The sequence below is a fragment of the Aedes aegypti genome, chromosome 2, assembly GCF_002204515.2.
Source record: "Aedes aegypti strain LVP_AGWG chromosome 2, AaegL5.0 Primary Assembly, whole genome shotgun sequence".
Taxonomy (NCBI): Eukaryota; Metazoa; Arthropoda; class Insecta; order Diptera; family Culicidae; genus Aedes; species Aedes aegypti.
The window spans coordinates 276974773-276998930 of record NC_035108.1 but is presented as its reverse complement, the minus strand read 5'-3'; the positions used below and the strand labels follow the sequence as shown (position 1 = coordinate 276998930).

Below are 24158 nucleotides of genomic sequence, written 5' to 3'. Positions count from 1 at the left end.
GTCCTGATGATGGGCAGCATCAAGCCCGAAACCGGTCGTTAAAAAAAGGTAATTTATATGTCCTTTTAACGTTTGTAAGAACCATAAGTTTTGTGTCCTGTCTCGCGTCGCGTCGTGTGATTGTGATATAGTTCTTACGTTGCACAAAACCCAAAATAATGAGAGTACCTGCATAGGTTCGGGCACTCAAAATCTCCTGCGTGCCCCAATTGTGCTGGTGTGGAGGAAACAGCGGAGCATGTCGTGTTCGTTTCCCCCCGTTTCATTGTTGTGAGAGGTCGCATGCTCGCTACATGTGGAGGGTACACTTCCCCCGACAATATAATAGAGAGAATGTGTGCGGATGCCGAGTGCTGAAATGCAGTAACTACGGCTGTCACTCACATTATGTTAGAATTGCAGCGCCTATGCACGCCGACCAAGTGTTGGCTGCAGAGTATTAGCCCTGCCGAGGCTGGTCCCTTGTAACATCGTTTAAGTCGGCTAGGAGAAGCAGTTTGCTTAGGCTACTTCTGCTACTCGTGTTGTGCTATATGCACTGGTCCCTCCCCGAAGAAATACCGTAAGGTGGTTCCGGGGAGATAAGGGTCTGAGTCCAAGGGTCATGTCGATGCACTGTTCACCACTTGAGCAATTCTAAAAGAATTGCTCAACTACAGTGCACAGGCTGGTTTTAGCGGGTCGTCGTTGGTGCGTCATCCCCGCATTCCCTGAGTTACATTCCCAGGGGATCTGTTTGCCGATTTCCCCCTTGTAAAAAACAAAAAGAGCTGCAGGAGGTTTGCTGGAAAGGATCGACGGTACATACGTATAGGGATGGTTATACCATCTACCAGAGCTGCGGCAACAGACATGAGCTGGGCACAGCTTTTATCATGATGGGCGAAATGCAGAGGCGCGTGATTGAGTGGTGGCCAATCGACAACAGAATGTGCAAGTAGAGGATCAAAGGCCGTTTCTTCAATATCAGCATCATCAACGTGCACAACCCTCACCTAGCAAGTGACGATGACGATGGCTGCCCAAGCCATGATGTCAAAATCATTATCGGAGATCTCAACGCTCAGGTTGGCCAGGAGGAGGAATTTAGACCGAGAACAGCTGTATCGTTCTCAAGAAACACGTAAGTACTACAAGAAACTCAATGCATCCCGCAAAGGCTTTGTGCCGCGAGCCAAAATGTGCCGGGATAAGAATGGAGGTATCTTCACAGACGAACTTGAGCTGATTGAAAGGTGAAAGTAGCACTACGATGAACACCGAATGGCGCAGAGGAGGAAGACCAAGGCAGCAGGAGGAGTGGCTTCATCAGTACGGCGGATGAGGCAGACGCGCCAACTCCCACAATAGGTGAAGTTAAGGATGCTATCAAACAGCTCAAGAACAACAAAGCAACTGGAAAGGATGGTATTGGAGCGGAACTTATTAAAATGGGCCCGGATAGGTTGGCCACTTGTCTGCATCTATTGATAGCCAGGATTTGGAGTACAGAACAGCTACCGGAGGAGTGGAAGGAGGGAGTAATATACCCAATACACAAAAAGGGTGACAAGTTAGAATGTGAGAACTATCGAGCGATCACCAAAGTACTTTCCCAGATCATCTTCCGCCGTCTATCGCCACTGGCAAGCAGATTTGTGGGAAGTTATCAAGCCGGTTTTGTGGACGGGCGACCGATGACAGATCAAATCTTTATGTTGCGGCAGATCCTCCAAAAGTGTTGCGAAGATCAAGTCCAAAAAACGCACCACCTATTCATCGATATCAAAGCGGCCTATGATACCATCGACCGCGAAGAGTTATGGAAGATTATGGAGGAGAATGGTTTTCCCGAGAAACTGACCTGATCAAGGCAACGATGGATAGTGTACAGTAGTGTGGGACATTATTTAGATTCTCGCTCCAGTCCACTTTTTGGATTGCATTTAGGTCCCATAACAACTGTGCAAAATTTCAGTTCGATCGGAGAAACTATATTTAAGCACCAGCCGTTCAAAGTTTGTATGGGATTTACTATGGGAAAACTTACTTTAGCAAAGAAAAATCGCCAGAGGTCCCCCATAGACCTTTATAAAAATTCTGAACACAGACCTCGATTGGTATTTTTACGATGAACAATATTGCCGAAGACCGCGAAACAATCCGACACTTGTGAGAAAAGTTATTCAATGAAAACCTATTGACAAGGCGACGTTGATCAACACGTAAAGGAATAACAATAATAACAAAATCGGGCAAAATATCCGAATAGTCGATGCTCAATAACTTTTTTCACAAGCATCGAGTTGCTTTGCGGTCTTCGGCAATGTTATTCATCGTAAAAATACCTATCGAGATCTGTGTTCAGAATTTTTATAGAGGTCAACGGGCGACCTCTGGCAATTTTTCTTTGCAAAAGTAAGTTTTCCCATAGTAAATCCTATACAAACTTTGAAACATACAAATATAGTTTCTCCGATCGAACTGAAATTTTGCACAGTTGTTATGGGACCTAAATGCAATCCAAAAAGTGGACTGGAGCGAGAATCTAAATTTTTCATCTAACCGTGTCCCAGGCTAGTGTACAGTGCTGTGTGAAGATCGGACCCGTTTGAAACACGCAAAGGACTTCGACAAGGCGATGGTCTTTCCTGCCTCCTGTTCAATATTGCGCTAGAAGGTGTTACGAAACGGGCGGGCTTTAACATGAGGGGCACGATCTTCAATAAATCCAGCCAGTTCATCTGTTTTGCTGACGACGTGGACATTGTCGGAAGAACGTTCCAGGTGGTTTCTGAACAGTATACCAGGCTGAAACGTGAAGCAGACCGGGTTGGATTGAAGGTAAATTCGTCGAAGATGAAATATCTGCTAGCTGGAGGAACCGAGCGCGATAGAGCTCGCATTGGCAGACGCGTGATGATCGACGGGGATGAGTTCGAGGTGGTGGACGAATCTGTCTACCTCTGATCATTGATAATGTCGGATAACAACTGCAGCAGTCGTGCTTACTACGGACTCCACGAGACCTTGCGGTCTGGTAAACTTCACTTCCGTATTAAGTGTACCACGTACAAGACGCTGATAAGACCGGTAGTCCTCTACGGGCATGATACGTGGACAATGCTCGAAGAGGACCTGCAGGCGCAAGGAGTTTTCGAACGACGTGTGCTTAGGACGATCTTTGGCGGAGTATGTGAGAACGGCATATGGAGGAGAAGAATGAATCACGAGCTTGCGCAACTCTACGGTGAACCCAGTATCCAGAAAGTGGGGACGGACCTGGTGTAGTGGTTAGAACACACGCCTCTCACGCCGAGGACCTGGGATCGAATCCCATCCCAGAGATAGTCACTAAAAATTTCAGTGACGACTTCCTTTGGAAGGGAAGTAAAGCCGTTGGTCCCGAGATGAACTAGCCCAGGGCTAAAAATCTCGTTAATAAAGATAGAAAAAAAAATCCAAAAAGTCGCCAAACCTGGAAGGGTACGATGGGCGATACATGTTGTGAGAATGCCGGACAACAGTTCCGCAAAAATGGTGTCCTCCGCAAATCCGGTCGATAGAAGACGAAGAGGAGCGCAACGAGCTAGGTGGTTTGACCAAGTGGAGCAGGAACGGAAGTGTGGGCGATCGAGAAACTGGAGGTTAGCAGCTATGGATCGAGTTAGTTGGCGTAACATTGTGACGCAAGTCATGTCTTGAAGGACGTAGCGCCATCAAAAGTAAGTAAGTAAGTAGAATGTTGATACATGAGTTAACCCATATCCGCCCAGCGTCCTATAAATAGGACAGTACTTGTAGTGCAAATATCTTGAAAATAAAGAGGTTTAGGAGAAAACTGTCTTCTGCAAAGTTGATCACAGGACTGCTGACTTCCACTTGGTAACTAATTTAATTCAGAATTAACTCACCAGGTGGCGCACAGACGCCAACAAATGTCGCATATATAAGCAACATATGAAACAACTTTCCAGCGTACAAATATTTGCTTCGTTTATGTATCAGTCCAGCGATGAGATACAAAATTGGTGTCTTCGACAAAGTTGAACAACTAAATAATACCTATTCGCATAGAACCTTACAAATTCGGAAAACACTCCAAAGATGGCGCTAGTGAGCCAAAACTTTATTTGCTTATATCTTAGCCCAGTTATGAGATATAAAAATGGTGTCTTGGACGAAATTGAACAACTAAATAATACTTATTCACATAGAACCTTACAGATTCGGAAAACAGTCCCAAGATGGCGCTAGTGAGCGAAAACTTTATTTGCTTATATCTTAGCCCAGTTATGAGATACAAAATTGGTGTCTTGGACAAAGTTGAACAACTAAATAATACCTATTCGCATAGAACCTTATAAATTCGGAAAACTCTCCCAAGATGGCGCTAGTGAGCCAAAACGTTATATGCTTATATCTTAGTCCAGTTAAGAGATACAAAGTTGGTGTCTTCGATAAAGTTGATCAACTAAATGAGAACTATTCGTCTAATACCTTATTTGTTCGGAAAACACTCAATAGATGGCGCTAATGGTCGAACATTTTGATTGTTCAGTGATGATATGCAACGTTGTTGTCTTCGACAAATGTGTTTAACTGAATGAGATCTAGTCACCCGAAAACTTATTAGTTGGGAAAACACTCACTAGATGGCGCTAGTGAACAGAGATTTTATTTGCTTGTATCTCAGTCCAGTTATCAGATACAAAATTGATGTCTTCGACAAAGTTGATCAACTAAATGAGACCTATTCGCCTAAAACCTTTTTAGTTCAGAATACACTCAAAAGATGGCGCTAGCGATCGAACATTTTGATTGTTTATATCTCAGTTCAGTGATGAGATACAAAATTGTTGTCTTCGACAATGTTGAACAACTAAATGATACATAGTCACATAAAACCTTATAACACTCACAAGATGGCGCTAGTGGGCAAAGATTTTATTTGCTAATATCTCAGTCAAGTGATTAGATACAAAGTTTGTGTCATGGACAATGTTGAACAACTAAATAAATCCTATTCGCCTAAAACCATATTAGTTCGGAAAACACTCACAAGGTGGTGCTAGTGGTCAAATATTTTATTTTTTTCATATCAGTCCAGCGATGAGACTGAAAAAATCGAACTCTTGAAATTGGTATCTTCGACAAAAGTGTTCAACTAAATGGGATCTATTCGCCCAGAACCAAAGTAGTTTGGAAATTTTTCCCAAGATGGCGCTGGTAGACAAATATATTATTTGCTTTTATCTCAATCTAGAGATTGGATACAAAGCTAGTGTTTTTGACAAAGTTGGAGAACTGAATGAGACCTATTCGCCTGGAAATGTATTCCTTCGGAAATCACCTAAATGGCATTACTGGGCACACATTTTATTCGCTTATATATCAGTCCACTGATTAAATCCAAAGAAAGTTATTCGCCTAAAACCTTCTTAGTTCGGTAGTCATTCTCATGATGGCGCTAGTCGACAAATGATTTATTCGCCTATATTGAAGTCCAGTGATGAAAAATTTGGTGTCTTCGAAAACGATGATCAACTAAAGGAGATATTTTCGCAAAAAAAACATATTAGCTGGGAATTGCTATTATGTGCAAAACATCAAGGAAACAACCAATAAGAAATCAATCTGCCTAGATTAAAACAATGGATACTTACTATCGATTCGAACAACAATCGCTTATTTCGGATGCAATGTTCCTTAAATTTTTAGATGAACCTTGACACCATTTAGATCTTTTGATTTTTTGAAGGGAGTAAAGAACGAAAAAACCGACAAATTGACTTATCCATCCATGAACTGAACTCCAAGGGTGAAGGGCGGCTGTCAAATGAGAGTAAAATTGAATAGCCGCCAACCTAAGTCCAGAACCAGTTTTATGACTTAAACGTGGAAAAGTAAAAATTATTATTCGCAAAATTACAGGTAATAAATGCGCTTGAAATATATTGTTTGCAAGCAGTTATTTACTACGCGCTACTGCAGTGCGTTGTTGTCAATTTAATCAGAAAATTCTACTTAATTCCCAAAATGAATGTTTTCGAGAAATTTGATTACGCCTTCATCATTGTTTTAGAACCAGCGACGCGTTGAGGTAGCAGTAAATAGCCTTCCTTGCTGAACTCACTCGGTCCAAGAATTGTGACATTTGAGCGGGCACGCTTTAGTATGCTCCCCAGGTATTCTGGCCAGCTCTAGTGTCAAAAATCTTAGACCGCGTGGATTCGGTTCTATCAGTGAATAAGACTAACTTTTGAGCAGCACTAACGAAATTCTGATATTGCCAAATATGTATTTCGATCACTGTCAGATCCGAGTCACATTGTATACTAGCAACTTGACCCAGAAAAAAATATTTTGATAGTTATGTTTCCATTATCAGCTGGCAAGTTTTATATAATCATTTTGAAGACTATTCTGAAACATCTGTAGGATTTTTTCTAAATCAAAATATTTGATGTAAGATTTTATTTTGTTTTTGGTATAAATGGTTTAAGTGTGCATAATTGTACATGTACATGTATGGAAATGTATGTATGTCTGTATCTTACTTACGTGGTAGAGCAGAAAATTGAATTGAAGTCACTAAATGATTTAGTTCTTGCATGCACCTTTCGCCTCTGAAAGTTGTATTCTTCATGTTGCAATTTCTTTATCAGAGTACGTCCATGAATTACGTCACGCAAAGTTTTGCCATATTCATCCTCCTCAATTTTCCTCTGTATCAAACTTTTTGTATGGATTCCTATTTTTATATGGGTAGTCACGTTTCATTGTAATCCCCTCCTTCCTCTTCTGTACGTGACGTAATTTATGAATTACCCCTCACCAGCAGTTTTTTTCCAACTTGTTTACATTGTAATGGGTCGAACTGCATGAAAATATATTTGATTTATCTCGAAAATAAACTTATAGAACAGCTAGATATGGACGACACACTTTCAAGAATTTTTTTGGATCCCCACCATAGACTTGAAATTTTTTGGTGAAATAAGGTTTATTTTATGGGAATACTACAATGTATAACAAAAACAAAGCTAAATTCCAATTGTGAGATACCTTGGGCGTTAACGGGTTAATAAAGTTCACCGTCGTACTTGCTTTCTTGCATTCAGTTTTCAGGCATTTGTAACAAACATTACATTGTAATCACAGACAAATAGACGTAACACTCGAATTATTTTTATCGTACAGTGAAATAGCGCTCAATTCTTATATTTGGTAGTTGGTCGACGACTCACTTGTGGCGCTAGCATCACTTTTTTTCGAGTTTGCGGGAGGGTGGGGGGTCGTTAATATTCGCATGACTATTATAGCTGTGATGTTAAAGTCACCAAAATAGCTTTGGTGAGCGAATTTGACGGATAGCGCCGACAATTTTTGTCGCATAGGATTCATCGAATGTAGCGCGGTTGTTGCACCATGGCCAGATTCATTTCCCGAGCGCGTGCACGGAAAGAAATAACAATTGTGATTTAAAAAAAACAGTAGCGGAAAATCAACTGATGATCATTGTCGTTCTACTATTATCAAACATTTTAATAAAAATAAAATGCTTTTAGAAGTGCGCAGCAATGCTAAATCGGTCTGATGTATTCTGCGCAGTTTATATGTATTTTCCACACGTTCTCCTATAATTCTCGATTACTTTTTCAAACCGACGTAAGTAATTTTCATATGGTTTTGAGAAAATTAATTAGGAAGAATCACAACCTGTCTTCTAAAACTGTTTTGAAATGAATCACTTTTTTAACATTTTTTTTACCGTGTACATTAGGCTGATGCAAATTTTGAAGTTTTTACTCCCCTATGCTTAAACGATGTCAATTATGATGAAAACGATCCTCCCAAAATTTGAAGTGATTCGGAAGAAATTTGGTTGTGCACAGGCTATTTGAAGTTTATATGGAAATTACTATGGAAAAGGCAAACCTTTTGTGTTCAGTCCCCTAACTGCTCGTCAAAATAATTTATGGAAAAGTGAACACACTCATCTCATGTGAAAACTTCCCAGCTACAACTTTGCCGAAGACCACATTTCGATGGGACGTAAGGATAATTTGTTATTATTGATAACAAAGTCTTAATCATGCTGAGATGATCATTCAATTACTTTCAGAGCAACACTGTTTTTTTGCTGTAGAACATAGTAGCCTGGATTACTTTGATCTATTCTTCCCGCCAGGAGCACCACTGTTGCCTGCCGAACAGTTGGTGAAGCATGCTACATGCAAACCAACTTTATGATGATGAATAACAATTTATCCTGAGGTCCAATCAAAAAGTGTACTTCGGCAAAGTTGTAGCTGGGAGGATTTCACATTAGAAGAATTTGTTCACTTTTACATAAAATATTATGACGAAGAGATAGAGGGCTTAATACAAAAGATTGGCGTTTTCCATAGTAATCTCCATATAAACTTCAAATGGCGTGTGCACAGTCAAATTTCTTCCGAATCACTTCAAACTTTGGGAGGATGCTATTTACCATAATTAAAATCGTTTAAGCATAGGGGAGCAAACATTTCAAAATTTGCATCACTCTAGTGTACATCGCTTAAATTTTGCATACAATCAGTTCGCGTTCAAAAACTAGGTAGTTTCCATTATTTCCTACAAAAAAGTTATGACAAAATGTTAAGCCGTTTCATTCAGTTACTTTCGACGTTTTTGTACCAGTGTAAAATCGGCTCAAGTAGTGTTTTATTTTGATTCGTGGTTAAGTCACTTTGTCTCCCCATACAACGGAGCGGTGAAAGTAACGGTTGGGTTGCGAAAGTTTAAATTCTTACTTTCGCCGTTTTGTAATTGGGTCCTAAAATGTTTAATGAAATCTTGTTTTTATTTATTGACACGAAAGAGCATAGTACTGCAACTATTTTAGCAATTTTTCCCGCTAAAATTACGACTACATCATATTTAAACTTTAATTTAAAAATTTGGTCCATAAATGAACCTTGACACTTTTGATCATGTTTGACGTTCGCTTTATCGACAAAAACACCACAGGGCTTTTAGTTTTAACACTGGGGTTGTTCCTATCTGACATTTCGGAAGGGACACGGAAAGCAAAATACACCCAAAATTTGTGTTTAAGTCAAGGAATGTGACAAAATCTAAAAAATATGTTTTTTGGTCTTAAACAAAAGAAAAATATTAAAAAATTGAGTAAACATGTGTTTTTGGCCTAAACTTAAGCGTTTGACATTAAAATTGGGACAGGCCTTTAGGACCCTATTCCGGTATTGAACGTTCTAAAAGTGAAAAATCTAGTTGAGTGTGAGCGGAACGTGTGGAATTTCGTCTGCGAAACACGTTGGATCGATAAAGTAAGTTTGTTCACTTTTTTGACTCGAGACTATTTGAATAAGTTTTCGAGAATTGTTTTCAATCCACTTCGATACCGTCAATCCGCCCCCAAACTGGATGGCGTACACTCAGCTTAAGGTGATTATAAAACGAAGCCAAACAAGGGCACAAGACTGGAGAATCTGACAACAGTTTGCGTTGAAAACCAATCAATCTGCTTGCTTGCTGGTGGTGACTAATGGGATAAATTTTCAACGGTGAGAGCTGTTTGGTTCTCAAGTCTTGTGCTTTTGAAAATTTGAGGTGTGGCTTTGTTCTTTAATCACCTTAACGCAATTTATAATTAAGTATTGAGTTGTAAATATTAGTATATATTAGTTGTGTTGCTAGAGGACATCTTGAAAATTCACTGAGATTCTTTCAGAAACCCTTCTGAAATTATTATATGTAGTTATTTCTTGATCGCTCTGATTTTTCCAATAACCTCCTTGAGACTTCCTATTGGACTATCCCAGAAACCCATCTTGGGTTATTATGGAAATCCTTTCAGGATTCTGCTGTAAAATTCTGGAATTCTTTTAGTGAATGAATATTTTAGTGATTTCTCTGTGGTTCTTCTGTAAATCGACCTGGGATTCTTCCGGAAATCCTCCTTTAATTCCAAAGCAATTTCCAGAAGAATTTTCAGAAGGATATTTCTAAGAATGTATATTTTTCCCTAAGAATCTCAATGTATTTAAACAAAATTCCAGGACAATTTACGGTTGAATCCCACAAAAACTTCCGGTGGAATTCTTGAATGCTTATCATTCAAGCAGAATTCCAGTCGTATTTCCGGATGAATTTCAGCAGGTTTTACGGAAGAATCCCAGCAGAATTTCTTGAAAAATTCCAGTAAAATTTCTGGAAGAATCTTTGAAAGATGTTTTGAAGTCCTCCAGCAGGATAACAAAAAGAAATCTGGGGGTATTGTAGAAGAATTTCCGAAAGAATCCTAGAGAGATAGTCGAAATAATAACAGTTTTCTTGAAAAATTCAGGAAACTCCCAGAGTCTAGAGGTAATTCGGAAATAATTTCTGCAAGAATCCTTAACAGAAGGATTTGAAGGATCCTCAGAAAGATTTTCAAAAGTATCCCAGAAGGCTTCCCGAAAGAATGCTAGAAAGATATCTGAATGATTTCCTACAGGATTTTTAGAAGAGTCCCAGACAAATTTCAAGAATATGGACGAAAAAATCTCAATGGCATTTCTAGAATAATTTCAGAAAGATTTTCGGAAGCATCCTCGAAAGTATTCTAAAGGGATTCCGAAAGCATCTCAGGTGATTTCCGGAAGAATACCAGAGGTATTCTCATAATAATCCCAGAAGTATTTCCGGAAAAAGGCCAGAGTTATTTTCGGAGGAATTTTCGACGAATTTGTAGTAGAGTCGTAGTACATTTTTTGGCAAAATCCTCTAAAAATATCCAGAAGAATTGCATCAGGATTTTTGTTAGAATCTTCTATTGAATTTCCGAAAGAATCTTCGAGAATTTCGATTCGAATTTGATTTCCAGGATTTCAAAAGTAATCCTTAAGGAGATAAACGCAAACTCACATACAGATTTATGCAAATATTCCAATAAGATGTCCAGAAGAATCACAAAGGATATCCGAAAGAATCTCAGATATAGTACCGGAATGCTAACGATGTTTTTTAGATGAGTTCAAAAGCGATATCTGTAAGTATTCTGTGATTTCCAGAAGAACTTAGAGAAAAATCAGAAATGATCTTTAGATTTCCAGAACAATCCCAGAGAGGTTTTGAAGGATTCATAAGTGATTTAAGGAAGAATCCCAGGAGGGAAATTCCATAGAATTCTGGAGTAATTTCTGGACCAATGTCTTTTTATATGCTGTATCAATATTTACAAGTAATTATAATAAACAAGTATTTATGGAACAATAACAATTTTAATTTATCGCCATAATTGAACGACAATTTTAATTAGAATGTGCATCCACCACATCATCCCTCTCAGAAGGATTGTGATTCTAAATATTTTTTTGCGGTGATTCAGAATTGTAATCACATACTAGTTTAATTGTATGTGGTGTCATTCAATATTTAAAATAAGATTCGTTAAGCCGAACATGTTGATCCTTCGACATGAACCAACGAGCATTGCTTGAAATAATGAGATTTTTTCGATTACTTTGATTGCTGATTTCTTTTTCTGAGGATCTTCTAGAAGTTACTTTCAAATGATTCCGAAAATCCCGTTTGAAATCATTCCATGAATCTTTCTGCAGTTCATCGGAATTATTCTGGAAAATATTCATGAAATCTTCTGGATGTCTGTGAATATCCTTTAAATCTTTCAGGGATTCTGGCGAAATAACTTCTGGGATTCTTTTGAATATCACTGTAATTTGGATTTAGAATTCTCATGGGATTATTTCAGATATTAACGATAATCCTTCATACAGAAGTGATGTTTCTGTGAATCGCCTTGGAATTCTTCTGGAAATCCTTCTATAATCCCAAAACAATTCTCAGAAAATTTTTCAGAAGGATATTTTTAAGAATCTCAATGGAATTTCTGAAAAATACCAGAACGATTTACGGTTGAATCTCACGAAAACTTCCGGTGGAATTCTTGAATGATATCCGGAAGAATGACAGTCGTATTTTTGGATGAATCTTAGCAAGTTTTACAGCACAATCCCAGCAAAATTTATTGAAAAATTTAGAATAGAAAGATATCCGAAAAAAAACTCCAACAGGATTTTTGTAAGAGTCCCAGGAGTATTTCAAAGATATTGGCGTAAAAATATCAGTGGAATTTCTTGAAGAATTTCAGATAGATTTCCGAAAGCATCTCAAGTCATTTTTGGAAGAATAACAGAGGCATTCTCATAAGAATACCAGAAGTATTTCCGGATAAAAATCTAGAGTTATTTTCGGAGGAATTCTCGAAGAGTTTCTAGTAGAGTCGTACATTTTTTGATAAAATCCTCTTTAAATATCCAAATGGATTGCATCAGGATTTATGGTAAAATCTTCCATAGTATTTCGAAAACAATTTTCAAGAATTTCAAAGAATTTAATTTCCTGGATTTCAAAAGTAATCCTTAAGGAGATACACGCAAAATCACATACAGAGTTCTGCAAAAAAAATCCAAAAAGATGTCCAAAATAATCGCAATGAGATATCCGAAAGAATCTCAGAAGTAATACCGGAATGGTAACGTTTTTTTTGGATGAATCCCAAAGCGATATCTGGAAGAAAATTCAGAAATAATCTCAAGATTTTCAGCAGAACAATCCCAGAGAGGATTTGAAGGATTCATGAATGATTTAAGGAAGAATCCCGGGAGACGCTCCCAAAGAATTCTAGAGTAGTTTCTGGAACAATTTATTTTTCTCGTGTGATTTATACATAAAAATACTTTGATTCAAATATATTTCTTGTGTAGCATTAAGTTTAACTACAGACATAGCTCGTAACATCAATAATAAATTAAATTTATAAATCTTTTAAACACATCCAAATTAAATAACAGTTCAAAGAGTAAAATACCATTCTCATGAGTTTTTGAGAATCATATGGTCGATGTTTAGACAGACCAGACTAGATGAATTTTGGAGCTCTAAGGATACGTAAAGAACTCCATCAATTTTAAATCTTCCATGTTATTTTGATACAAATGTATCATCAAATAGATAAGTTCCATTATTACAGTAAATACCTATAATATTTTGATGTTTCACATGTTTGGGGTACATTTTTCTTACTCGATTGAAAAAAACACTTGGTTCAGTCTGTCTGAACACCGACCATATCTATGTTTGCTATTTGATATTTAAATACTTGAATTGTGCTGTATCAATATTTACAGGTAATTATAATAAATAAGTATGTATAGAACAATAACAATTTTAATTTATCCCCATAATTGAACGACAATATTAATTAGAATGAGCCTCCCCCACATCATCCCTCTCAGGAGAATTTTGATTCCCAATTTTTTTTTTTTTTTTGCGGTGGTTCAGAATTGAAAATATCAAAAGTCTATTGTAATCACATCCTTTTTGTTCAATTGCATGTGGTGTTATTCGATATTTAAAATAAGATTCGTTAAGCCGAACATGTTGATCCTTCCACAAGAACCAACAACAAGCATTGCTTATGTTAAGAGATTTTATCGTAATGCACAACCAGCCTAAACGTTCTTCCCCTTTTGTATATGTACTAATTATAATTTCAAATTATTTTAATTAAATTAGTTGTGTTGTCTACTATTGTACACGGCAATATGTTTCAAAATAAGTGGAGCTGCTTTTAAAACAAACTTTAACATCGATCAACCAAACCATAGAATATCCAATAGCAAAAAAATAATAATAATAACCGATCATTGCAAATCGAGCCGAACTGGCGCTCTTTCCGTGCGCACGCGCTCTGTCCGTGCGCACGCGCTTTCTGCAGAGCTGTCAAACAGACTTTTGTGCCTTCCTTCTTTCGCTCTCCTTCAACTCAACAACTCAGCACGATCCACCTCGCGGTGGATTGGTGAGCTGTCTGGTTGTTGCAGATGAACACTTATCGTGTAGCGTGACATCATCATTGACAGTAAGCTTGCAACTCACCAGACAAACGATAGGTGTAATTAACAACTGGACTTATATTTTGAATTGATAATTGTTCTAGCTGTAACGTCTGTTTGTCTGTGTTGTAACATTAGGAAAAGACATGGAAACAGTAAAGAGTGATCAATTACGCCAGAAATTATGGTGCCTACTAATACACAGCCCCTTGAATTTCTTTTGGAGGTGCAATCATTTACAACTTACCCTAATAGTAGGCATTCACATAAAAAAACGAATTTCCCTAAGTTTTCGATAGCTAAACCCGTTAATATATTCCAAACAAAATTACACACGTAAATGACAGTTGATTGCGCTATATCACACTAGTCAATGCTAAGTATTTCTTCCTGAATCGTGTAATGCAATTCTGATTCTAATTCCGATTACTGCTGACTTCGGTTCAATTCCTCAATAGCTTTCTTGTGACGTGCGATAGCTTCTTCGTGATGTTTAATGGACTCCTCGTGAAAATCAACCTTTCCGATTAGTTTTTCCTTCAGCTTGTGCAGTTGCTCCTGGCGCTGTAATAAACAATCTCCGTTAGTTTCGTATGAATTCAAACACATTTTGTGTGGACAACTACCTTCTTGAAGAAGTATTCCTCTTCATGAGCGGCTTCCATTTTTCCAAAAGCACCACCCGCTTCGCGGATAGCGCCACCACCGCCGCCTCCCTTTCCGGCACCAGAGCCCATCTCGCCAATTTGGCTGCTAATCCTAGCGAACCTTAAGATTAAAGTAAAGAAGATAAAACATTAATGTTAAAAAATAAACAGAAACAGAAATATTTGAAGACAATTCAGACGTTTAGTAGTGTGGCTTGGCAATTATTTTCTTCATGATGTCTCCAGGAATTTCATTAGAAATAAATTCGAAGATTTGCCCAAAGTTTCCTTTAGCTACTCCAAAGGTTTTTTCACTGATTCTTGCATAGAAAAATCTTTCAACGATCTCTGATGAAATTTCTGAAAAAAATACCTAATGAACTCCTGTGGAAGAGAAAACTTGCAATGATCGCTGAAGAGGGTTCTTGATCACTGAGATAGTTTTGAAATTTTCAACTCAAATAAATTGTATTTAGGAATAAATTAAAAATTTCAAAATAAATGAAGGATATTAGTAGCAAACCTTGGATGTAAATCCCGAGAAAAAGCTGATTAAAATTTCCGATGAATTTTCATGATATTCACGCATATATTTCAAAATTCGTGAAGAATCTCTGTGGAAGCTCTGGAGTATTTAGGAATTTGTGAAATAACCTTGGAAAGAAATTCTGACAGATTTGCATGAATGATCCGAACATTAATTTCTGAGATAATCCGTGAAGAAATTAAAGAATTAAAAATTCTACCTATGGTCGGAAAAACTGCTGAAATAATCAGCATATGAACTTCTTGAGGATTTTTTGTAGGATTCCCTTCAACAATCCACGTAAGATAATTCACCAAAAACCTGGAATGAACTTTTCTGGATTTCCATGAAAGAATTACAGCAACAATCTCCGAAGACATCTAGGATTCTGAGATAATTTTAGTAATAATTCTAATGGAAATTACAGATTTATATTGTTTAATCCCTACACTAAACCAACTAATCCAATTCAATTTATCTAAACAATTACAAATCCATATCACGATTTAAATATGATCAGCTCTTTAAGCATCTAAAGATTGCTTTATGATTCATAAGTGTTGCAAAACTCGGTGAAGCAGCTCTGTTGCCTATCAAAGTTGCACAGAATAAAAATATTGACTATTTTTAATTTTTTTTTAAAGAAGTATTTCGGCTCTTCTCTTCTGTTTAACTTAACCGTCTGTTTAGCTAAGTTTCAATTAGATTATTATTAGAAAATTATTTAGCTTAAAGACTAAACATGTCGAAATTCTGAAATACAGTGAATTGATATTATAACCGAAATATTATAGTCTACATAACCGAAAATTGCATTATGTCAAATGTGATCTGCTCTAATTATGTGTTTCATCTAATACAGTATAATTTCATTCGTTGCTCCCTTTAGGTGAGCTGGCGATGGTCTATTTCGCATAAGGACGTTTTGCATAGAGCAGTTTCATATAGCATTCTAAAGAAGGCATCTCATTATGTCAAAAGTCCTTATGCGGAACGTCTTTATGCAAAATGTCCCACCCATAGGTGAGCCATAGACCTTTAGTGTACTTTTTTTCCTTAACTTTATTTGGTTAGCCACTCGTCCACTTTGGGCACCACTGGGCTGAATAACTTTATGACTTGTACATTGTATTGTATGAGTCTAAGATCTATTTATATTCTGTGTACTCTTGTCCGTCGTCTCATCTCGAGATGCGGAGAGTGTTACTATTGCGTGCAGCAGCTGATGATGTCGCGGTTGCCTACCTATCGGGCGGCGTTGTATGTCTATTTCTCCGAGCCATGATCCATTGTTCGATGCCTGGTTTGTTGTACTGTGTATATCCAATCGTGTGCAGGAATACCTGCGAAGAGGGTCAATTTGCCTCAGTCGCTCTCCGACCACAGTTGAGGATAGATGTGGGGCTCCATCATCGCTCAATATTATGGATCATTGAGCAACTGGGCGGTTTTTTGTTGGGGGGGCTGGGAATCGAACCCATGACCATCCGCTTATCAAAGCGAACGTGTAGCCAACTACGCCACGGACCCCCTCTATACCTTTAGTGTACTTGATACTAGGTATAATTAACATCAGTCTTCTAATTAAATACTGTGAATCATAAATAGTTGACTTCGTATTCCTATCATTTCAGATGCATTTTCGATTTATTTTTACCAACACAAATGGGACTAATCTAACGAAGTCCCAATTGAAGTTACTGGCGATAACTGTAAAAGAAAATCACCACAACCATTGTATTGGTATGATTTTTGCAATTAAAACACTGGATTATTCATTCAAATTTACAAAACTTTCGCAAATTAACTTCACGCTTGATCGCCAATTGCTTTCAAGAAAAAATGAAACATGACTTCAAGATCCCATATTTGGATCTTTTTACACTAATATGTCCATAAAATTTACAACACAGTTGATAATTTGAATTCGCAACCAAAAAATATTTATCTTACTGTCAAACTAACTCCATCTCAGCTATGAAGAATCTGAATTGAAGATAAATACTAGGATCCCTGATGTTCTTATACCTTGGACAGATACCTGGTATCGTAAAACGGGGTAACTTTGATAATGCGGGTAACTTTGATAGTGCGAGACCCACAACATACTAAACGAAATAACAAAGTTTCTGTTAATCAGTTAAGAAAAACACATTTAAAACTAAAGAGTATTAGTATGGCACTTCATGTCAAAGCTATTTTCGTGGGAATCAAGTACATTTGAGGATTTATATGCAAACATTAAAAATGTATAAGATTTTAGCATTTTTGAAACGCTCACAAACAATCTGTTCTACGATCACTATTTGATGAAGTCATGATAAGTTCGTCACTTATCCTTGACAGCCCAGTTATAGTAGTTATGAATTCGGTCTCAAATCTCTTAGCGAAAACCATTTCTTGTACAAACTGGGACCATTTTTGTAATCTAAGTCAGAAATTTCCATATAGCGTTAAACGCCTAGAGGTATGCAACGCCCTATAAATGTTTCGTAATTCATTCAATTTTGTTTGATTTTGACTATCAAAGTTATCCAAAAACAGAAAACCGTCTTTCGATTATATGAAAAATTATACATCCACTCAGAATAAATCTTTTGGTAATCTATCAACTGCAATCGCTAGTTATGATATCAGTACTTGTTTAAAAAAAATATAAATTATAATTCTTTAAAACAGCATGCATAAAAATTCAAGTTTTCTTCGAAAAAACATTCAAAGTTACCCCATTTTCCGTTACGTATATCATGAATTTTTTTACGAGGCCGTCTTGAGTAAAGACAATTATTAGTATGGACCAGTGTATCATAAGTATTGATTACACTTTGAACTAATAGGGGAAGTGGTGGTAAAATGAACAGGGGTGGTAAAATGAACAGGGGTGGTAAAATGAACACCGTGACTTTTACCGAGAAAAAACTAATTTCGATGATTTTTTATTACGCACGAACGATTTAGAGCATAAATCTGAGTGTTCGAGTTGACACATAGGTCAATTGAAGTGAAAATATCAACGAAAACTAAGATTTTTGAAAATCACGTTTGAAAATTAGAACTGACGTTACTTTAAGCCCGGAAGACTTGAGGTTTTTCAGTGAGGTGAATATTTATCGTTATGATATGATGTCAAATCTGATACCTTTAGAATTCTTTTTGAATGGGTTACAATCATTAATTGATGTATTTTCGGTGAGGCAATGAAAATTTTCAGAAATATTTGTTTTGCCCACGTTTTTTGCATGGTGTTCATTTTACCACCAACCGGTGTTCATTTTCCCCACATGGTGCATCGCTTTTTGATAGCGATGAAAATATGTGCTATTTTAGTCTGAATCCAAGTCGCTGCTATAGATTACATCCCTATTTTTGATGTTGTGCGTTAGAACTATACAAATTCCTCGTTTTTCTATCAGAAACAAGATGATTACCTTAAGGTGTTCATTTTACCACCCCTTCCCCTATTCCACCCTTAGTTAGGAGTGCTTTATATAGTATGTTCTCTTCAGCAATAGGGTCCTAAAATGTGCGTGTTACAGCAACTACTTTAAAAATTGGGTCCATAAATGAACCTTGACGCTTTTGATCATGTTTGACGTTCGCTTAGTCGACAAAAACACCACAAGGGGTTTAGTGTTAACACTTGTGGGGGTTGTTCTTATCTGAAATTTCGGAAGGGACACAAAGAACAAAATAAACCAAAATTTTGAGTACAAGCCAAGGGGTGTGACAAAATATAAAAAAAAAAACTTAAAAAATGTTTTTTGGACTCAAACAAACGAAAAACATTTAAAAATTGAGTTTTTTAAAAACCTGTGTTTTTGGTCTAAACTTTAGCGTTTAGTACTAAAATTGGGACAGTTTTATTGAAACCATTTTTGTGAGAATCTCGGTAATGTAAATGTCCTATAATGGACGGGAAATCCATTTGCTAATAATGTAGGAGAAATCACTCGACATTAGAACACACAAGCTCACTCAGCGTCTTGCCTGCTTGAGGCTTCAATGTTTACTGAATTTGGCGGAAAGCAGTCGCACTCGGGCTCTGCATCCATGCCGACGACTGACACGATCATCGCGCCAACAATTGAACTGTCAAAGACCTTTCATTCGCAGGCGGCATTGGAGACTGGAAGAATAAGCCTAGTATACACCTCACAGGTAAGTTTTGTAATAATTGCAAAATCACACAAGAAGCCTTTGGAAGAACTGTAAGATTAATCATTAGATGAGATGTAGATGAATTGAAGTAATTTATATGGAAATTCCAAAAAGAATGATAGAAAACATCGCCGCTAGAATTATTGTAGGGTTTTCCAAAAATGTTCCTGAACGATTTTTTTCAAACAAAAACTTTTAATCCTTATGAAATTTCTTGAAAGAACTCTTGTATGAATCTCTGGAAGATCTCTTAGAGTAAAAACTGGAGAAATCAAAGGAAGAATCTGGGCAAAAATATTTGGAGGAGATCTTGAGATAGCCTCTTGGAAAAAAATTCAGAGCAATTCATGTGGAAATTACTGGCAGGGTGTCTGCTCATTCCCCAAAATAAATGAATTTGAGATGACTATTTTTTTTTTCAAATCGCCAAAAATAAATTTATTTATGAAAAAAAAAAACAATCAAAAACATTGGTGATTTTTGATTATTTGCCACAAAAATCCAGAGAGATCATTTGATATCTGAAACGGCCTTTAATCATCAAAGTTAGATATGAAAAAAATAGTCGATGTGATCTAAAGAAAAAAAAAATCCTTTCCCTTAAAATGGGATTCAGATGTATGGACTTCTGGAGAGTGTTTTGCATTTTGTCTTTGGTAATTGGTTTCTTTCACATATTACTCCGCAGATCTCTTCAGGAGTTTGTTATGAGATTTTTCACGAACTTTCGAAGTAACTCTTCCAAAAATATCGTTTTATATACCTTTATTAATTTAATCTTGGACTTTTCTAAGAGTAACCACATCAGGAATCATCCATCGAAAAATTATTTCATTGATTTCTCTAGGACTTCCTCCACCATTAACGTTTAGAGTACCTTCAATAATTCAAAATTCCTCCAGGAATTCCATTTTTTTAGAAATAATGTCTTTAAATATATTTTATAGTTATTTATCCAAATTTCAAGGAAAATTTTTAGGTTGTTTTGGACAAAATAAAAAAAGCGCTGAATTTCGAAAGAAAATTCTGGAGTAGCCTCAGATGAAACTTGTGTGAGTTCTAAGAACGCCTAGTTGAATTCTTTCGAGGATCTCCGAAGACCTCCTAAATGTTTGATGAAAATTTTCCTAAAATACCTATACAAAAATATTAGAATCTCCAAATAATGTCCTATAAGACGTTTTGAAGAAAATAATTGGAGAAAATCGGATCGAAACCCTGAACCTTGAATAAAGTTTTAAAAAATCCATGGAGATTAAGCAATTTTTTAGAAAAAAATATTAAAGAAATGTTTGAACCGCAGCAACAATATTTTGCTGGAGACATTACAAGGAAAAATTCTGGAGGAACTTAATGAGGAATCTTAGAATCAAATTCAATGCCTCGATGAAAAGTTCGATATCATCGAAAAATGCCTGAAGGATTTTTGGAGCAATGCCTGAAAGTAATCGTGGATGAATATTTAAAAAAAATCCTTATGATCTGATTCCTTGTCTAAACATGTTTTATGCTGATTAATTATAAATCGTTAAGAGGACTGAACATGTCAACCAGCGTTTTGATAGCAGCGCAGCCGAAAAACTTTATGGTTAAGGAGATTCTCTGTCACAAAAAACACATATTCTACCATCTATTACTGTTTCAAAATAATTCTCCTAAGTGTAGCCGTAATTCCCTGATAATTCCAGGTTTTCCAGGTTGAATAAAATTCCCTGATAATTCCAGGTTTTTCCAGGTAGTAGACACCCTGACTGGACTGGTAGTAATAGAGTTGATGAGCTCTAGGATTTCCTAGAGCAAATTCTGGAGAAATTCCTTGAAAAATCGCTTTAGTAATTCCTGGTAGAATTGATGAAGGGAATCTCTATACAGAAATTTCTGAAATACCCTGGACCCTGGTGAATCTTTCACCAAGATTTTGTGCAAGCAGAATAAGGAAAATAGTGACTTTTAACATCATTTGGTTAAAATAAAAACTTCAGAGACCTTTTATCAAAGTTGGGGTTTGCTGGAAACGTTCATTAAAATAATGACCAAGGTTCTGAAAAGAGATCAACTACCAGGTGTGCAGTGTTTTAAAAACTAATGCACCAGTAAAGCTGAAATGCTGAAATTATATGAGATTTTTACAGGCAATGGATTAACCCAAGTAACCTCGAACATTATATTGTTGCACGTTTTCTACCACATGTCAACATCTGAGAGAGAGGAGACAGCTGGCTTAGATTGAGAGCTCCCAAAAGTCAACGGAACCTGACACCAACTGTCACCGGAAAACCGGCACATTCGAAGGGCAAAGCGTGAAAAACCGTCAAAATTCAAGTGAAAATATTCAAAATTTCTAGGTAATTTTCGATGATTTCACGTTTCAAAAAGTTGAATACCTAAATATAGTTGCGTGTTGGCAAACTGATTTGATTTTTTCAAATTCATATCCTTTTTTATTGTGAACAAGAAAAGGATATATTTGATTTTGAACAAAATAAGTTCGCCTGACCGGACAATAACTCATAACTCATCATTGCAAATGTTGATGCAATTATGAAACATTGATAAATCTTGATCGCTTTATTCATATTGTTGTAGGGTAGAAGCACCGGTTTTGGCCATACGCTAGTTGTAGCCATAGTGGATTATACACCGTTTTACATAGCCAATCAGCATGAAACCTTTTGTGTCCAGTAGATCACATTCACATGTTAGAGCTACATTCATTTACTCGTCCAAATTGATTCAAAAGATAAGAAAAACATTTCATTTTCCTTATAATTTTGACTCGCATATACCTAATATGGCCAGGGCACTCCTCATTTGGCCACTCTCATAAGACATCAATGTGATTGGCCAATTTAAGAACCGCAGTTAAATCTCTGGCCGAAACTGGTTCCGGTGGCCTATATTGACCAACGAGATGTTGAAAGCTATAAAATGTTTTTGGGTCAGTTTCGATATTTAACTACACAATATGGATTGAAAGCTTGCATTTGACATATTTGTTGTATTAATGCGGCTTGCCATATAATTTTTATTAACATTTTCTCTTAGGCTGGCCAAAACCGGTGCTTTTACCCTATTATCTCAATCCAATTGCTCATTTCCAATTTAACACAACGTTAGTGATAGCCTTGATTAATTGAGAAGCGAGAAAAAACATTTTGTAAACATATTTAGTAAATAAAAATAGTTCTGTGGCCACAGTTTAATAGGTACATAAATATTGTTAGAAAATCAAAAAAACTAAAATTCTGAACATTTTGCAAAATTCCCATGATGTTGAACTGTTTTACTAGATCTTAAGAACCATAGAATATTAGTTTAACGATGTACAAACGGCGAAAGCGATTCAATTAACATGTTTACAATGATCAGAATGACTTCTACTATGTTACATTAGAATTCAATGTTTATAGATGAGAAAAAGTAAGGTCAGAATGCTCAGGATTCCTTAAAACAATTCCTAGAACCTGCGAAAGTAATACAGAAATCCTGTTCGCCAAATCAATGAATCGTTATGCAACATAAACTCTATAGTGACACCACATGGGCATGTTTACAACTTTTTCTCATTCAAACAGCATACAAACAAGATCGGATCGGAGCGATGTAAGCACGATGTAACGCACCAGAGCGATACACAGTCTTTGGAAGTCTATTGTAGGAATACCTACACACAATGATGAGATACAAGAGCTATATTTAGCGTATTCGTTCTTTTGCAGGGTAGATTTATCGGTGTGCACCTGGAAGTGATAATCCACAATCATGACACCACCGATAAGAACTAACGGACAAATTGCCGAAGCAATGAAGATCAATTTAAATAATTCTACGCTATATTATAACTAGGAAATTGTTACGTTGCACATGCGATTCTAGTAACCGTTATAACATGTGTTGTGTAAAATTTCAAATTAACAATTATTATTAATATGGTTCAATGAATGAAACACAATTTTTTTTTTTGCCAATACTTTGATTGTGATAGTATGGCGCATAAAATGCGTCGATAAGCATGACGAGTAAATGTACTGATAAATCTGCTGGTTGCATGATCTCATGCATGTGTACCTACACCTGATGGAATATTGCGAACCGAACGGATTTCACCGAAGAACATCAACAAGCGGTAACCAATGACTGATAAGATTACTTCTTGTGTTAATTAAACTTTACCTAACATTTCAAAAAACTTGGCTAACAATTACAACAGAAAAGGAAAACATCTATTATTAGCTCTCAGATGGTTTAAAAGCAGTATTGTTAACAGACCAAACTGGATTCATCCGCACGTCCAACCCTACCATTCTACGTCTTTTCTAAATGGTATTGATTGGCAAATGCAACGCACAAAATCAAAACAGCAAATATTGGTACAACCCAAATTTAAACTGAACTGTAATATAGTAGAATCAAACTGCACTTACCTCATGGCGGATGGTGCAATCCATGTGGTCGTCTTTCTGAGCGACTGCATCGTTTCGGGAACTTTTCAACAAAATACACTATCTTTCACACAATGTTCACAAACAAAAAAGTGCGCACCAGATTAGTTCAAGGGTCTGCGATGTAATGATGTTGATGGTCGAAAATTTCGGCTACGTGCTGAGAGGTGTAGTTGGGGTGGTACACATACAGCCCGGAACGGCACACACTCTCAGTCGGGTATTTACCTAGCACAGCGATTCTCAAGCTATCGTGTCGATTTCCAGAGGCATAAGAAAAATATGTCTACATATATATCTTATCAAATCGTTTCGAATTTTCAGAACTTGGAAATCCAAATAAGTACACCGTGGTCAATATATTCTAATACACTTTTTATTTCCTTCGTAATTACTTTACTGAGAGTAAGATAGTTTTATGTTTTAGTATATATCGGCTAAAAGCCAATATATAATATTAAATAGAAGTACACGGTGATCAATTCAACCAACATTG

The 24158-nt window shown here is 36.7% G+C and overlaps 1 protein-coding gene across 1 annotated transcript; it reads right to left on the bottom strand.

Moving 5' to 3' along the window:
* Positions 1–14174: 14174 nt before the first annotated feature.
* Positions 14175–23807, bottom strand: LOC5564516 (ATPase inhibitor, mitochondrial). Its single transcript, XM_001648804.2, has 3 exons — positions 23645–23807; positions 14516–14657; positions 14175–14453 (listed from the first exon to the last, which is right to left on the bottom strand). The coding sequence occupies exons 1-3, from the start codon at positions 23692–23694 to the stop codon at positions 14316–14318; spliced, it is 330 nt and encodes a 109-aa protein (XP_001648854.1). The 5' UTR covers positions 23695–23807; the 3' UTR covers positions 14175–14315.
* Between the last annotated feature and the right edge of the window lie 351 nt (positions 23808–24158).